General features: G+C 42.2%; 1 protein-coding gene across 8 annotated transcripts in view; it reads right to left on the reverse strand.

Annotated features, from left to right (window-relative positions):
* The window catches only part of ADGRB2 (adhesion G protein-coupled receptor B2), a 469428-nt gene that overhangs the window by 172252 nt on the left and 278394 nt on the right, over positions 1 to 18782 (reverse strand). For all 8 annotated transcript variants that reach the window (XM_083173693.1, XM_083173697.1, XM_083173694.1 and 5 more), the window contains exon 3: positions 3378 to 3464. In XM_083173693.1, coding sequence (XP_083029819.1) covers positions 3378 to 3464 — 87 coding nt within the window. The remainder of the gene's footprint in view (positions 1 to 3377; positions 3465 to 18782) is intronic.

The following is an 18782-nucleotide window of genomic DNA, read 5'->3' on the forward strand; positions in this document are numbered from 1 at the left end:
GCCTGCACCCCACATTGGCCCACTTTACCCAGCTATTGAAGTGGCTCTCCACTGCATAGGGGACAACTGTTATTGGGGTGCTGATCACCCTGCGACATTACCAGCCCAGAGACACCTGCAACGCCCCTCTGGCTGCATGCCAGATTTGCCACCACTGCCAAGCCTATATCTACAGCCTGTGTTGTATGTCTAGCAGGGAGTTGCCCTAGGTAACGGGGACTCGCCTGTACCCCGCTATAGGGGACCATTAATATTTTCTGGCCTTTATATAGTAGTGTGCACACTAAGGTAGGGCCTACCCTTGTACTTGTGAGGATCTTCCTGCGTGGGACCGTTTCTTCATTGACTGTTTTCCTTGCACCAGGGACTATAGTTCAGTATAGTGTTGTATGTGCAGTATAGTGTTATATGTGCAGTATTGTGTTATATGTGCGGTATAGTATTCTAGTGATGTAATATTATTGTCTTTAATATTGCTCTGTTTGATGTCATTGTCTTTGTGTTTTTTTATCTTTCTTATTGATGTTTGCATATGTGTACGAGTATATCACAGCGACTAGTGCAGTTGTTTTCCTTTAATAAATATTTGTCGCTGCTAACCGAAGTAGCGTTGTTTTTTTGTGGGTCCCTTGGGTTGTGCCGTTCCCTGCCACAGGTTCTCCAGCAGAAGCCGCGAAGAATCCAGAAGCCGCCGCGGTCACCAGCTCCAGATTTAAGGTACGCCATCTTGCACCACACCGTACAGGGGCACTGTCACAGGTGTATAAAACAATAATTATGCCCACAATATCCATACCCCCTCCACCTATAGATTTGTTTCGCAACAATTATCAGTTTGAATCAGAATTTATTTTTTAATCCTACTTTCATTTCTTGATTGTACTTCTATGTACACATATTTATTTCACGATTTATTGAGTAAATTGTACACTATAACGTGACAAATCTTCATCTCAGTCTTATTCTTCAACTTCTTACACTCATAACTTCAAACAAATGCATGCAGCGCACATGCCCATCGACCAAACATTATCTATGAGCCAAAAGAGTCTGGAAAACCCTTAAGGCAGAGCAGTGCCTAGCATCCAACTGACTAACAGGGTGAGTGCAGTGTACCCACTTTGTATTGATCAACGGGTGCATTGGCCAGGACAAAGATTTCTCAGTGCAACTGGCCGGGGTGCGCAGAGATGGATATGGGAAAAAAAGAAAAGCCGGTACATTAGGTACAGTTTTTATTAGCCGGTACAGACTGTTAAATAAACGGCAAATTATTTTTTTATGTGTTTGTGTGTGTTACTGTTTTTGTGTGTGTGTTCTAGTGTATGTGGTTGTGTGTTTTGTGTTGTATGTATCTGTCCAATGCGTAAGTGTGTGAGGTGTGCTATGTATATACAGTATGTGTATGTGTGTGTTGTGCCTTTGTGTATCTGTGCAGTTCTTAAGTATGTGTTTTGTGTGTTGTACTGTTTTTTGTGTGTGTGTGGTGAATGTGGGTGTGTGTTGCGCTGTTAGAGCTATGTTATGTGTGTGTTGAATGTATCTGCCCAATGTGTAAGTGCGTAAGGTGTGCTATGTATAAATGTGTGTGTGTGTGTGTGTAGTGTGCTGTGTGTATCTGTGCAATGTTTGTGTGTGTTCTTTTATTGTACTGTTTTAGGGTGCGTGTTGTAGTGAATGTGGGTGTGTGTTGTACCGTGAGTGGTGTGTTATGTGTGTTTGTTGTGTTATGTGTATCTGCTGACTGTGAGGTGCACTACATATATATGTGCGTGTAGTGTGCTGTCTGTATCCTGACAATGCTTAAGTGTGTGTGTTCTGTGTGTTTCTGTATCTGCACAATGTTGAAGTGTGTGTGTTCTGTGTGTTTGTTGTACTGTATTTGGGCATGTGTTGTAGTGTATATGGGTTTGTGTTGTACTGAATGTGGTGTGTTATGTGTGTGTTTTGTTGTGTGTATCTGTCCAATGTGTAAGTGTGTGAGGTGCGCTACCTATAGATATGTGTGTTGTGTGCATACGTGGTGTACTGTGTGTGTGTGTGCGCGTGTACAATATGTACGTGTGTGTGATGTGTGGTCTATGTATATCCGGAATCGGTACATCTGTCAGAATGAACTTAGGTCTACAGTCATTAGGTCGACCCCACTAGGTCGACTGGCAGGAAGGTCGACCTGACTTAAGGTCAACATGGGCCAAGGTCGACATGACTTAAGGTCGAATTTGCATAAAGGTCGACATGAGGAAGGTCGACTGGTCATAAGGTTGACATGGGCTTTTCACTGTTTTTTTTTATCCGAATGTCGACACAGTCGACATGGACACAGTTGGCAATGAGAATCGGACCCTCGGACCCTCGCATAGCTCGCTTCGCTCGCAATGCTTCGGGCACGGTGCCTCGCTGCGCTCGGCACACTATTTTATTCTCCCACCACGCCCTAGTGGATGGTAGGGCATGAAATACCGCCTGTCGGCACATGTCGGCTCAAAAAACAGTGAAAAACCCATGTCGACCTTATGACCAGTCGACCTTTATGCAAATTCGACCTTAAGTCATGTCGACCTTGGCCCATGTCGACCTTAAGTCAGGTCGACTTTCCTGCCAGTCGACCTAGTGGGGTCGACCTAATGACTGTAGACCTAAGTTCATTCTAATAGATGACCGCTTCCCGTATATCCTCAGTTATTCCTAATTGTTTAAAGCCTTCACCATAATGTTAGAATATGTAATGCATACTCAATGACAGCAATGATATCAGGTGTGGAGTTGTTTCTTCGACAACGGTTTCCCCGATCGTCAATCTTTTCCCCAGATCATCAATGAAGGCAAATTAAAACTTGGTGTTTTTTAAATTTCTAAGTGAAATTTCCCAAAACCGGCTTCGAGGTGCACACCACCAGGTCCAGAGGTACCATGTTGCCAAATTTGACAGCTCTGAGTGCCACGGTGTGCCCGCAATGCAACGGACACGCACACACACACACACGCACACAGACTCTTCAACTTATTATATAGATATATATATATATATATATATATATATATATATATATATATATATATATATATATATACAGAACTAGGTAGGGGCCCCACTACATTACTTTGCCCAGGGGCCCATAATGCTGTCAAGATGGCCCTGCTTATTATGGTTGATTTTTTATTAATTGACTCAACAACTTTCACATGATCAAAATGTTTTAGTTCACCTGTGCACGATGATTATACCTTACATTTCATTGCAATTCTTCCCTAAGTTTGGATTACGTTGGTTTGAAGTACTACGTTGAAGATGAAGTTGATGTCTTTGATGATGAAAACAACAAACCGCAAATGTATTAATATAATAAGACTTGTCTGATGGCAATGCATCTCACCTGTTTGTGCCATGTATACAGCTGGCTCATCGGCTGACCGTGGTCTCTGGGTCTTGACTTTCTGATTCTCTTCCTGGTCATCATCTCCTTATAGACAAAAATAAAAAAGGATCAGTAAATAGGAACACTTCATCTGCATACAGTATATGTATTTATACATTCACAAAGCTCCAGAGGTTTGAGAAAAACCAATTCTGTGATAAATGGAGCACTTTTAAATATTCAGATCAGTAAAGGGTTAATCTGCTGCTGAGCAGCTAATAAATAACAACAATGATTTGCAAATCATCTTATCAGTTGGAGTTTATGAATTATGTAATAAGATAGATTTCACCAGCAGACCACCAATTGCTAAGCCCATCGTCAGTAAAGAAATCTACCCTCCTGTATAAATACTAATTAGCTCATAGTCATAGGCACACAGATACAGAATACAACTAATATGTCTCACTTTATATTCTAGACTACAAATTACAACTTTTGAGACAGGGCCCCAGATATATGTTTTCTGTTGCAAAGCATGAGTCTTTTCCCCTTCTGGGTATACCGAATGTGTGATTAAATATGCATGGTACGTCTTCTACTGGGAAGATGAAACTAAAACCATGCTGCTGTGGATCTGTAGGAGTCTGAGATTTTCATCTGTACTAAGGTGAAATGCTTCCTTTTACCTTAGGTACTGTCAAGGACATTAAGCAAGTGCATAGTACACGTACATAGGTATTATACAACACACAAACTCATCCATTCTAATGAATATTCCTAACAGCACCTGGCAGGTTAAGTTAATTAGTTGCAGTAGAAATGATTTCTTGGCCTTGCTTACTTGTTACTCAGTGTTCCTATTCACCGGGCAAGTCAAAGACTAATAACTGATAGTGCCTCCTACTGAGTGACTGTATGTAAGGTCTCAGTGTTTTACCACCAAGTGCCTGTTTCTCTTATATAGCTTCATACATCCCAATTTCGCAGGAATGTCCTGTTTTTTTTTCTGGAGCAGTTCCACATCCTGCAGTGTGGGGGGGGGGGGGGGGTTAGTTGGGAGCCCCCCGCTCGATGCTGCAGGGCGATGAGTAGACGCTGTGTGCATGTGTCTATTCAGAGGGGCTGGGGGCATGACCAGCAGTTCTCACAGTGAATGCCATGCCCCTGTAGTGATGGGAAATGAGGGCATGGCCTATTGCTTCGGCATCCCTTGAGGTCACACCCCCATGACATAGGCCCTATTTCAGGTGCTCATGTGGCTCATCCGCACCAGCATCCCAATTTCTAAAGTGAAACTGTTGGGAGGCATGTCGCCTTCAGGGGCATACAGTACACGTGCTGCAATGTAGGCTATGGACGATTTTGACCTTGCAAATTCCCATTGTAGTGCCTGGAGACGGTTTTGACTACAAACAATTGCAATTGTGACTGTGCATTTTGGCTTATGGCCAAATATACAGTATGATGCGACATAGTCAAAATAGACTGTGCCTGCACAATCTACTTTTACTTGTGATACCGATCTTGCAGGGCCACGCATCAGTATCACAAGCCCCTTAACACTGTGTGATTTTGACTTGACTTTTAGTCAAAATCGTAAGGAAAGTTAAGCCAAAATCAGACCGTGTGAATGCCCATTAAGGATAGAAAGTGCCAAACCTTCCACCACATACAGTATACAAAACAGTGAAACATAAAAAATAAAAATGATGGTTATTCAGACCTGATCGTTGTTGTATTTTTCGCACAATTTTAAACATCATATTCGTGTTTAGCGCAATTAAATCAGTAAGAATTGGTTGTTTTTAAGTAGGCCGATTACACTAGGCAACACCCAAAAAGGATCCTACATAAAAACAACCAATTCTTACTGATTTCATTGCGCTGAACACAAATATGATGTTTAAAATTGTTTATTAGTTAAAGTTTTGAAGATCCTTAGTGATGAACTAAATCTTAGATCAATGCTGTGGTCACGCATTGCAGACATTTTCCCATTTTTAAAATATTTTCTTTGTTGACATTTCTCATTTCAATTATGTAAATGGATTATCATTGTTTAACGTTCTGGTTAATATATTTTCAAAAAGTAAAATTCTGTATAATTTGTAGCTAGACCAATTTGTACATTGTTACACAAAGAGATACCAGGGGAAATGGAATGCTTCAATGCTAGCAGACTATTGTTGGACACTTGTCAGAGATGCCCCAGAATAAGGCCCTTATTCTGGTTCACTCGCAAAGGCAAATTCCTTCTCAAATAGACAAAACCAGGGGCCTTATTCTGATCGGTGCGGCCCGATCAGAATATGCGGCCGCAACCGTGCAGGTGAATCCCCGCCTTCCATACGGATCGCCACCTGCCGTCCGTACGCGGATATGTGGCGATCCGCATGAAATTGGACGGGGATACGCCTCCTCCGTCTTGGGAACAGCCCCTGCATTCGATGGTCGCCGAACATCGAATGCAGGGCCGCACGCTCCACCAGGTCCCGCAACACAAGACCACACGGACACTTGTCCGTGTGAAATCATGTATGGGGGCGGGCAGCTGACATCCGGCGATGTCAGATGCCCGCCCCGTACCCACGCGTCACGGCCTCATAACCATGCATACGCCCCACGTTTGCATGGGAACGCCCATGAAACGCGGGGCGTATGCATAGGGTAATGAGGCTAAGTAGCCCCTCACGCCCCTCTACGCCCCCTGTGCGGCGTATAAAGAATCCGTGTGGCGAAATCGCCTGCACATGCGCAGAGTGACCTCTGCACATGCGCAGACGATCAACATCGGCGGTCCGTCCGCATGCGGGAATATCCGCACCGATCAGAATAAGGCCCCATGTGCACTTCAGAGGGGGAGGGGGGGCATATGTAACATGTACAGAGAGAGTTATGGGTTTTAGTTAAAAGTGAGAACTATATTGCAGTGTAAAAATAAAGCAGCCAGTATTTTCCCTGCACAGAAACAAAATAACTCACCCAAATCTAACTCTCTCTGCACATGTTACATGTTTTGTCAATTAAAGAAGTAGATTGCCTTTGCAAGTTAACCAGGATACGGTACATATTGTACAAGCGACTTTCAAAATGATAGCGGCTTTCAAAGCAATGATTTGTATTACTGTTAATGTTGTGTATGTACAGTATATTACGCTATTTGTTTTGGAAAACAACAAATGTGAATAACTTTAAAACAGCAACAAACGTCTCAATTTCATTGTCATTTTCAGCAGCCTAAATTAATAAACATATGAAATTTTTAGGATCCCCCAAAAATGTTAATATTTGTTGTCCAGTGTTATCAATCGTAGGATCATGTGGCCAAACAGCGATAAAACACAGCGATTGCTAGCAATAAGCAATTTCATTGACAGGAAGCTGGTGTTTGAGGGTGTCTCCCACCCATTATCTGGGAGTGCAAAGGAAAACGCAGGCATACAGTACCCAGACATTTTTAGGGAGGGTGTGTTGACTTGGTCTGCCTGTTTCTAACGCACAGGGAGAGTAGGTCCTGGATTATGCACAGACTGGGATAAGTCATTTGTCAATGAATTTGCAGCTAAATTATGATAAACTCATGTCAACCTTGTCATGTCAACCTTTTTTAATGCAACATTTTGATCCTGTCGATATTCTGACCCTGTTGAACCATTGCATGTTAACTTACTGTATGTCGACCGTTTGACTCGGTAGACCTATTGGTTGTCTATCTAGATACTGTAGATCTATCACCCGGAACCGGACTATTTGTCTACAACAAGAAGATAGACAGCCATTAGGACGACACCATTAGTTCGACAACTCAATAGGTTGACATGCCATTAGGTCGACATACCATTAGGTCGACATGTTCATTAGGTCGACATATCATTAGGTCGACATGCCATTAGGTCGACACTGCCATTAGGTCGACAGTGTCTAGGTCGACAGTCAAAAGGTCGACATGATTTTTTTTACTGTTTTTCGAGCCTACATGTGCCGACAGGTGGTATTTCATGCACTACCATCCACTACGGTGTGGAGTTAGATTATAATAGTGTGCCGAGCGAAGCGAGGCACCATGCCCGAAGCATCGCGAGCGATTAGAGGGGCTGCGGTTCACTTCAAACTGTGTCCATGTCGACTGTGTCAACATTTGGGTAAAAAAACAGTGAAAAAAACCATGGGTACTTATGTAGTATCTGGGCTGCCGATTTTGTGATTGTATGCCTTACCTTAAGGCATACAATCAGATGCGATGCGATGCGATTCGATTTTGCATAGGATTCAATGTTAACAAGGTCCTGTTCATTTCCCCACTATCCAAGTGGGCATAGAGTTGATTTTATATAGCGTGGCGAGCGCAGCGAGCCACCGAGCCCGAAGCGTGGCGAGCGTAGCGAGCCCCGCGAGGGGACACAGAATACTTTTTAAGAAATATGCGTCCCCTCGCGGGGCTCGCTGCGCTCTCCACGCTATATAAAATCAACTCTATGCCCACTTGGATAGTTAGGAAATGAACAGGACCTTCTTAACATTGAATCCTATGCAAAATCGCATCGCATCGCATCGCATCTGATTGTATGCCTTAAGGTAAGGCATACAATCACAAAATCGGCAGCCCAGATACTACATAAGTACCAAACCATGTCAACATTTTGACTGTCGACCTAGGCACTGTCGACGTAATGGCAGTGTCGACCTAATGGCATGTCAACCTAATGACCTGTCGACCTAATGAACATGTCGACCTAATGGTATGTCGACCTAATGGCATGTCAACCTATTGAGTTGTCGAACTACTGGTGTCGACTAATGGCTGTCTATCTTCTTGTTGTAGACAAATGGTCCCGCATCCGAACCAGTATCTCAGCAGCAGTAATTTACAGCTGCTAATAGGTTCACTGAGGGCTAATGATAACTGGCATATATCAGAGGTTATACTTCCATTGCCTCAGGCAAGTGAAACATAATCCCTGATAAGGGACCAGCTATGATAAACCATGGATCCAGGATATTATACCTGATTTCATGTGTTAATGCACAATCGCGGGTCCTTTTTTGGCTGATATAAAGGGAACCTACTGGGAGCCATATACATATGCAGCCACTTCCAGTTGCTACTGTGTTTGATGTCAAAAGTATGAACATACTGTATCATATCACATGCATGGAGAGGAGCTGAAAGAAGGGGAGCAGGAAAAGTAGCAAGCAGCAGGGTGAGTCAAAAGTAAGTTGATGGTGCCAGCAAGGGGTTAGCTCTTACAGAGGATGTCATGAATGGGGGTTGAAGGCAAGACTGAGCTGGCTTAAGACTATAGTGACAGGAGGCTGGAGTGACAGGGGGCTGAAGTCTATAGTTACAGGGAGCTGAAGGCTGGAGTGACATGGGGCCGAAGGCTGTAAAAATGGCAGGGGGCTAAGGAGACATGACACTAGATAGACACAGGGGCAGGAGGGTAGAAAGTTGGGGTTGTTGTAACAGGGCATGAGGCTGGAAAGTCATTAGTCATAGTAAAATGGGCTTGTGGCTGGAAAGAGATGGCAACTAGCAGGAATAAAAGGAGGCTGGAGTGACGGGACAGGAGGCTGATAAGACAGGAGACTGAAAAGATGGGGAAAGCGGCTGGGGAAACATGGGTCAAAAGGTTGGAGGGGACAAACAGCAGGAAGTGACACAGTCTGGTTGAACCTCTGTTGTATGATTATGAAATTGATTATATTCCTACCCAAACAGGCATTTTCCAGACCATGTGATCTCCTAAATTACTAAAGCATACCGACTGAAGTCACTGTCTTTCTTCAGAGGTTTCTCATTAAAACAAAACCACCATATAAGTAAGCTGCATTTTATTGTAGTACACAGAAAACCGTGGATTCTATTTGTGGGACAATTTCAGTAGGTTGGAATATATCTAGTCCTCCATGCCCCATATGCTGGACACACTTGGGATGGGATAAGTGGTGCCATGAATATACTGTATACTACACCTCTGAAGAGGTTTTGGAAAGTAGGTATTGATGTGTGGGTGGAACTGAAGTTCTGCCTAGGTTGCCGAAAAAACCTTGCACCGGGCCTGATCACACAACATGTTGTGAGAGTAAAATTGGGTACACATTGGCCGATACCTCAACCGTTCATATATAGTGGGCGCTTCGGCTGGGTGTGTGTCACTGATATGTCTGTGAACGTCATCATTTACAGTCATATCAAGTTGGCCCTGCAGACGATGACCGATATATCTGCAGATATATCGGCATATCGTGTTGCGTAAATGATGGTCTGCAGACTTCCCATACACTTGCTGCAGAGGCTGCCAGGGACTGACATCACAACTGTGCAGGCACATATTTATGCTTGCCGAGTTATGACATCAAGCATAACACATCGAAGTGACGATCGGACATTGCAGCATAAGATGCAGTCGGTCTAACTGGCAGCCATACCTGTATTTCCCCCAAACAGATTTTCAAAAGGAAATAATACATGATTAAAAGGTAGTTAGTTAAAAAGTTTTCTATGTGGTATTACTGCTTTCATTGCTTAAACAGGTCCAGAATTATTTTTTGTTTTGTTTTATTTCAACCAAGAATTTTTGAGTTTCCAAATACAAGGCATATTTTCAGATTTAACAGAATATATAAATTGGTGTCACTGTTCAAGGTATATGTACATCAAAGTACTGGAGGGTACATTGAGACCTACTGTAAAAGATCTCTCATATAAGCAGGGGGAAAAAAACTGATGTTTTGGAAAAATCCTTTGTTCTATAACATGTCCCTGGAGCGTCCCCTTGTAAAAAATTATATGCATGGGTTTTAGCTGTCCTTTCCTTTCAGCAGATCCTGTTGCTAGTACTGAGCACTGTAATTATCAATAATTTGATGTGTCACACTGTATTGTTTTAAAACAAACACGTCTCACTATGCTAATTTTGCGGTTTGATTATGTGACTTTGGACATCCTGTCCCTGTGAATAAAATGTAGCCTGCACTACATTACTGAAGACAAGAAAGAGTATGAGGTAAGGATGAAGTTTCGTGCTAGAGAACCATTATACTGCTATTGGGTGGTCCTGTCACCTCCTGGAATCTTCCCAAACTCTTAGCTTAGATGCAGGTTCTCTGCGCTCCCCCACCACTTCTAATGCCTCTTACATCCTTTCGTTGCTCTGGTAACCAAACTCCCAGCTTCCCACACATTCAGAAAGAATAGAAATGACTCTACCCTGAACACATGCTCGCACAAGAGCAGGCACACACGCTGCACTCTGAGGAACACATACATTGAATTCCAACACATACGCATATTAATAGCTTTTCAATTCTAAAGCACCATCGTGTTTTTTGCCCGTAGTATTTTGAAAATGATCTTATATGCATGATATTTCATTGCAATCTACTAACGCTGTAGACGTTAGCCTCCAGGGATAGGCAAGAAATTGGAATTTATGCATACAATTCATTTTATTTACTAAGAACAAATGCCATTTAGTTACATCATTCATATACCTACATGCTATTGTTTTTGATTCATTATCTTTGACAAATATTATGGGAAACCAATCAAACACAATGACAAATTATACACTGAGGTGTATATTCCTTATTGTTTGTATGGATTGCACAGAATGGATTTAATAACCCCTTTTCTAAGCCAGTTTACAGATGTGTCCTCATATACTGTGGTCACCTCAAATATTCCCTCTCCGCATGCCAGGTTCCAGTTGGCACAGCTGCGCCATGAATCTTCCTTGCTCAAAATATGCATCTTATTCTCACAAATACAACAACTGGAAGCAACAAAACTACTTTGCTAGATTGCACCGATTAATATGATTTGCAACATTCGTACATCTGTGTGCAAATGAGTTTGAATCTGTACAAAGTGCTACGATGCAGTGACTGCAGCTTTTCTAATGCCAAGTTATGTTGTGATTCATCTGCGACTTTGTATGTGTTTAATACTAATTCCTGTGCAGTTGGTGCCGCAGCCCAGCATATATATTACACTGTGATGTGTTTTAATGCATCTGCGATGCAAATTAAGGGCCTAAAATTGGTACAGTATATTCAATTACTTTTAGGCTACCTTTGTATTGCTAGAATCACACAGTATTTTTTAAATGCTTCTGTAATCCACAAAATTTAATAGCAGATGTTGTGGCATAACAATGGGGACAAGCATCAACCCGGGTTTTCTGCTAGTGGAAATGCTCTCTTTCCCCTGCAATCCAACCCAGGTAATTACCGGGGTTAAATCCAGGACTGTACCGGGTTGAGGGGTAGTGGAAATGCTCACAACCCGGTATATTTGAAAAGAGCTTCTGGGGTATTTTTTGTGCATTTTGTACATGTTTATGTGCACTTTTGACATGTCTAGGTACACCAATGGCTCAGGTATACTGAATACAGTTTTCACAAATGTTTTACATGTATTGTTTGAAGATACTTTTGAAAAGGTTTCATATTGAATATTTGGGACAAAAAGAAAAGCACAAACCTTTTCAAATAAATATTTGTGGTCTCTTAATATATCTGGAAATGTTTTCATTAATGGTGGCCCTTTTGGAGAATGGTAGACCTTTTTTTGTGATCTTCCCCTTGGTAAACCCTTTGAAAATGCCTTTTCTCATGTAATCTATAGGAAAAAACAGGCCTTACCCGGATTAAGTGTAAACAGGGCTGATCTGGCAATTTACCAGGTAGCACTGCAGTGGAAATGTGTCTTAAACCCAGATCCAACCCGGCATTGACCCAGGTACAAATAACCAGGTCTGACCTAGTTTTCCAGTGGAACGGGGTATTACTTTCAATCAACTGGATGATTGCCGGTGGTGGCCTGTTTTGGCCATAGCCATGCCCGGAGAGAAGGGGAGGAGACAGTGTTGTTCTGACACCTGCGCAATAGATCTGGTAGGTGATGGGACCAGTGTTTGCGTATGCAAAACCCCCGCGATTAGCGCTCCTTGGCATTCTGGGAGGCTAGCTGAATTAGCCCCATAATCTGTAACATTTTTATAAAACTTGTTTTTAACTACAGCTGAAAACTCTTTCCCATTACCGGTTACCCTTCTGTAGTGTGGAATATAACTGGTGTCCATAATCCTTCTGCCTGATTTGTGACCTTTAACTTATAGCCTATATGGCCTTTATTCAGATCTGATCGCAGTACAAATTTGTTTGGAAAATGGGCAAAGCCATGTACACTGCAGGTGGGTCAGATGTAACATGTATTTCTGTGCATGGTAAATACTGACATCTGCCCCACCTGCAGTGCACATGGTTTTTCCCATTTTCCAAACAAATTTGCACTGCAATCAGATCTGAATAAGGGCCTATATACTGTTACCTGTGCACACCACATATATTTCAGGCGCAGCTGCATGCATTGCCTACCTAACCAGAGTACTGTAATTTAACTGCTCTTCGTGACTCATTTTATTATGGAACAACGTGATGTTTTTCATTACTGTGTTATGTATTTCATGTTTATTGCCTGGCATTGTGTGTGTTTGGATGCGCAAACAACTTCCAATTAAAGTTCTAGCCTTACAAACCCTATACAAGGCACATAAATCTTCTCTGCTTTTGAATCTGAAAAGGAGATGACCTAAAAATGTGAAGTTTTCTTTTTGCACTGTTTTATGGGTAAAATTCATGTATGGACACAAAGGCCAGTGTTTATGCAATGGAGAGATTATCAGCTGCAATCTTGCTCACAATGAGGATTTCATGGCAAAATGATTGATGGTAAGTTACCATTTGGTGGTATTAACAGAGAGTTGCTGAGAGCTGTGCACCATCTTCATAGCCAAAGGCCTATCCTTAACCTCAATATTCCTTGGTCTTGCATATAGGTTGTGCATGTGAACGCAATTGTCAATGAGTTTGAAGCTGGGAGGGTTTCTGTCTTATGTGTCCTGGACTCCCCAGTGGGTTAAAATGGCCCTGGGGGAGGCACAGATGCGATTTAGACCTCACGGTGCTCTAGGCAAGTTACCGATTCGAGGTCCTTCTCCCTCAAACAATACATAGCACTATTATTTCGCTGCTGATTGCAGGTGGCATCAATAGAGAACCTTGGTGCTTGTACAGTCTACCAATAAATGCTCAGCTATAGTACGTGAACATGGGTCTTTTGGAAGTAGGCCTCATACCTGTGTCGCATTTAAAGTAATGTGACTTCCCACATGTGTCCAAATATATATTTTTATCTTATTACTGAACATCAAAGGGACTTTGGGAGTGTAGGCAGGTACATGTGATGTTATGACATCATGCTGTAATCGCTCAATGCTCCTCTCGGAACCTTTTAGATGTCCAAGATATCTTTATGGGGCCCCTTGGGATCTGCTGGGCCCTAGGCATGCGCTTAGGTTGACTTGTGGAAAATCTGCCTTTGGAGAGACACAGCTTTGCTATCTCTTTATGAGCCAGATGTATCAAGTTTAAAAAAGTGATAAAATGGAGTGATAAATAGCCAGCCAATAACTGTCATGTTACAGGCTGGGTTTGAAAAATAAAAGGTAGGAGCTGATTGGCTGGTTGTTTAGCACTCTCCATTTGATCACTTTTTGAAGCGGGATACATCTGGCCCTATGGGAGAGGATTTTCAAATCTTGGAGAAAAATAGTGTACAAGTTGATAATACCAATCAATCGGCTTCTAGCTGTCATTTTACCGTCTGTGCTAGGAACTACAGTATGAAGATTATAAATTGATCCTAGTCTCTCCAGCCAGGCCAATAAAATACTAGACAGGTACTGTAGCAACTCTAGTTATTGCCAATACATTATGTGTTATTGATCTGTGATTAAAGTATCAAAACTCTACTGCTAAATATAATTTGCCGGCAATAAACAAAAAAAAAAAGTTTTGGCTGTTGTCTGAGATCTATTTATTTGTAATTTATTCATACATTGGAAAATATTTATTATTTATTTACAGTTTCTTATATAGCACAGTATATTCCGTTGCGCTTTACAATTGGAGACAACAGTGATTAAACAAACTGGATAGAAACAAACCGACATAGCGGTAGGAGGGCCCTGCTCGCAAGCTTACAATCTATAGGGATAATAGGAGGGATACATGAGGATAGAATTCCAGAGCATGGCAATCCCACCAGAATATCATTTATCATATAACAAAATATCATTTTGTGGACTGGTAACAGAAGAACAAAACTGGAATCTTGTACAGCTAGAACATAACACCTTTACCATATAATAACCTTGTCCACTGAAAAAAAAATGTTATTCTTTAAAAATGTCAATGTGATTTTGCTCATCTCTAGCTGCCAGGTAATGGACTACCCCTATTACATTCTAACAAATAGGATTAGCATTTACAGTGTTAAAATTGACTGTACACACTCGGAAAATGTACACAGTTTCAACATAGTTAGTCTCATATGCAAGCAAAATATACTCTATATATTAACTTCCCACGCACATATTTCCCTCCTACACAAGCACACAAATACATCCCTCTGCCTACACACACTCTCCAAGCAAACCCTGCCATAAAACAAAGACATGCACATGCTGTTCTCACACACAGATAAAAACATGGGGAGATAACTGCATGTAAGGGAACATTATCAGCTCATTGATTCCTGTGGTATCACAGTCACTTCAAATATAGTAGACAAAGGTTTAGAGGTCATCAGTGGTCCTTCACTGTGCAGTCATTCTTCCTCTCTGGATCAGATTTGAAAAGCTACATTCATTACATAATGACTGATAGGAACAAAAGAATATAGCAACCCACCTCCTCAGATTAGTGACACAGTCCAACAAATGTCAGTTCAGAAAAATATAGTTTATGGGAGGAGGAAATGCACTTCCTCAAGTATGGTGACTAACTAAATAAACGTCTGCTGCCCCACAAACTTAACGTAACAATACATCAGCAGTAGTGAGAGGGAGGGAGAAGAGATTAGATGTCAGGAAGCCGCATTCACAGACTGTCATGAAATTTCGCCTTCCAGTTAGTCTCAGAGGAAAGTGGTGAAAGTGATTGATATGGACAGTCAGATGCGGTGGCCTCCTATTCACCTGCAGTTAACACCTCTTCTGGCATGAAGAGCTGAGGCGTGCAATGTCTGACTGCAGTGTGGCATCCACCCATCTAACGCCTCACCACACCAACACGATGCAGAAAGAAAGCTTTGTACGAGATACCAGCCCTCGGTACATACAGTGAGAGTACATTCTATCAGGACTGCATGTGCATAGAGGTATCTGAAACCCATCATCTTAGTTATGCTATACAGTACATGATAGTAGAGACATTTTGTAAAGTTAGAATTTGATAAGTGAAATATTAATGGATTCTATCATATGAATCTGAGTTAAGGTGCCCATACACTATTTATTATTTATTTATTAACAGTTTCTTATATAGCGCATACATCAGTCCCTGCCCCAGTGGAGCTTACAATCTATATTCCCTGCTACATATACACGCACACAGACATTCTAGGGTTCATTTTGTTGGGAGCCAATAAGCCTACCGGTATATTTTTTTGAATTGTACCCGGAGGAAACCCACGCAAGTACGGGGAGAATATACAAACTTCGCACAATTAGATCCATGGTGGGAATCGAACCCATGACCTCAGTGCTGTGAGGCAGTAATGCTAACCATTACACCATCTGTACTGCCCCAATCACTAGGCGATATACATGCAATTTGGCCACTTTCTATGCGATTGCACTTAAAAAGTGTCCAAATTGCATGTATTTAACAGCTAGTCTGATATGATGTGTGGCTTCGCTCACATCGTACCAGAGCCTGCAAGTCGGAGCAGCTGCAGAAGCAATCAAGTCAGGAAGATTATATATTGCATGCGATCCTGCCACCCAGGTAGGTCCTCTGCGGTTCAAAGGGGGTAAGCAGGTGACTTCACCAAGGGGAAAACTTGCCCTAGCGTATAGCCAGCTTTAGCCAGCTTAGAAAATGCAAAAACTTCAAGTAAAAATCCAGAGAACTGGCATAACGTAATGTACTCTTGACACGGAGTAGAGACTCACAGGTGGGGGCTCTTGGTGTATCCATATCAACAATTCCACACTGCTGTGATTTACACAGTGGCAGGCATCTAATTTTTATAGGGAATGCAAAATATAAGTGCAATGAGAACTATGATGATGACAACCAGAGTCAGGGCCATCGAGAAGGGAGGGGAGAGGGCTGCCCTGGTCTAGTAGAGGGGCCCAGGGCCTACGTCCTCTCCCCTGCTGCAGAGACTGTGTAGTGGGAGTAGAGAGGACAGGATGCAGCAGCAGCAGCACAGCCTCTCTCCCCAGCTCAGCACATGCGGCTCAGTGCTGTGTGCTGAGCGCATGAGAGAGGCAGCTGCACCACCTGCAAATGTTTTTTTATTTTACAGAGGCATGACCATGCCCTTCCTGTTGACCTAGCCCCTTTTACCGAGGCCTGGTGGTGCTTTCAGCTGCCCTGACCAGAGTTGTAAGCTATTATGAAAAGCTTGGCACAAATTATTCATGATTTTGCAAAAAAAAAATATATGGTCTGAATTCTCAGATGTGTTTTGAACTTTTTAGTTCAAAGTGCATTCCATGTAGTTCACATCACACTGTGTTTCTTTTGGCTTGTGATCCAATGCACGCTCCCATGTAGTTCATATCTCCAAAAAGTATGTGCATGTAGTACTTTTTGTACTAGATTGCATGCTGTTGTGGCATATCGCATGCATTTTGAACTAGATGTGATGCAATATCGCACATCAGCCGTCTCCACTGACTTATATTTGTGAGTCCAGGAGAAATCATTCGATGGTCGGCAACCATCGAATGATTTCTCCTGCTGCGGGACATGCTAGGGGGTGTGTGGTGTGTCTGCAAGGGGATATGGCAGCAGGGGGGTGTATTCGTTGAGGCGGCCTCTCTGGGACTCGCCAAGCTGCGAGCTTTGCATCTTACCTAGTCAACCAGAATGAGGGCCATAATGCTATAGAATGAGGGCCATAATGCTATAGAATGAGGGCCATAATGCTATAGAATGAGGGCCATAATGCTAAAAAGGAGGCAGGAGACAGTGACTGGTTGAGGGCTTTGTAGATCAGTGAGAGGAATTTGAACAATTTGAACTTGGTGCATATATATTATTTTGCTCATAGGAGACATTATGTTTCTGTGTATACAAAAAAAAGGGGGGGTACCAACAGTATCCTTGGGCGCTGATCTTAAATTTGTATCTTGGTAGGTGAGTACCCAAAACACAGAAACAAAGAAAAACCACAATGGTGTATTATCAAATGGGTTACAAAGTGCAATAATATAACAATAGTTTCCCGGCAAGAATTAAGGGGACTTGTACCCTAAAAATTGGTCTACTGTTCAGGCAGACCAATGGAGCTTTGGGGAGGAGCGGTTCTGTACCGTCTGGTCTCAGTTGTCCGATCCCAATATCATGTAGAAAGAAAGAGAACTGGTATGGTGTAATATCGTTTGGACACTTTATCTTAAATTGTATTTAGACAAATGGGCAAACTCGTACCATATTCCCAGGTCTACTGTTTTAAGGCAGACCACATGAGCTTTGGGGGGAGCGGTTCCACACCATCAGGTATCCTGAATTCTCCGTAACCAATTTCATATAAAAAATAAGAAAGCTGGTATAGTGTAATACCGCTTTATTCACAATACATATAAAAACAACAACAGCATAGGGGGTTAAAACAGCTGACTCTCACCGAGTGTTAATGTCCACACAAGCATATGTAGACAAAAAGGCAGATTGTAATGTCAGGCGTCCCTGTAGCCTCTCACGGTGATGATCCAGTGTAGTGTCCCCTCCTGCTCCACGGCCAACGCGTTTCTAGGCATGTGGAGCATAGACCTATCGGCAGTGGATGACAGACAGGCGCTCCTTCTCTCACTATAAAAGGTGTTTGGGAGAATATCGCTTTCTGTCTGTTTTCTGCTGGAGAATCTGACTTTTAGAAATTTTTAATCAAATTGGATGCTGCCTATATAGCACATCCAAACAGGATCCAACGGAGATCCTCCCATTTGTTGATTTTGATAAAACACTACTATATGCAAACTGTGCATCCAGTGTTCTGATCCACATAGTGATGCTGCCTATTATGCACATCCTAATAGGATCCAACTGAGATCCCTCTACTCGTTGCTTTTGAAAAAGACACCAGTATATGCTAATTGCGCATCCAGTATTTGATCTACATAGTGAACTATTACCCCTGAGGAAGTCACTTGTTGACGAAACGCGTTGGGTGTTTTCTGTCTTTTGTGAAAAACTATACAGGATACTTCTGTCATACGAAATCAATGAACTGCAAGACAAAGTCTTTTATCAATTGTTTTTATGTGATTTTGTATTAAAACTACCGTTTTTAAACATGACTCTGTAATATTGCAGTGATTATGGTGGTGTAAACTCATA

Source organism: Crinia signifera, chromosome 2, assembly GCF_055691185.1.
Source record: "Crinia signifera chromosome 2, ASM5569118v1, whole genome shotgun sequence".
NCBI classification, from domain to species: Eukaryota; Metazoa; Chordata; class Amphibia; order Anura; family Myobatrachidae; genus Crinia; species Crinia signifera.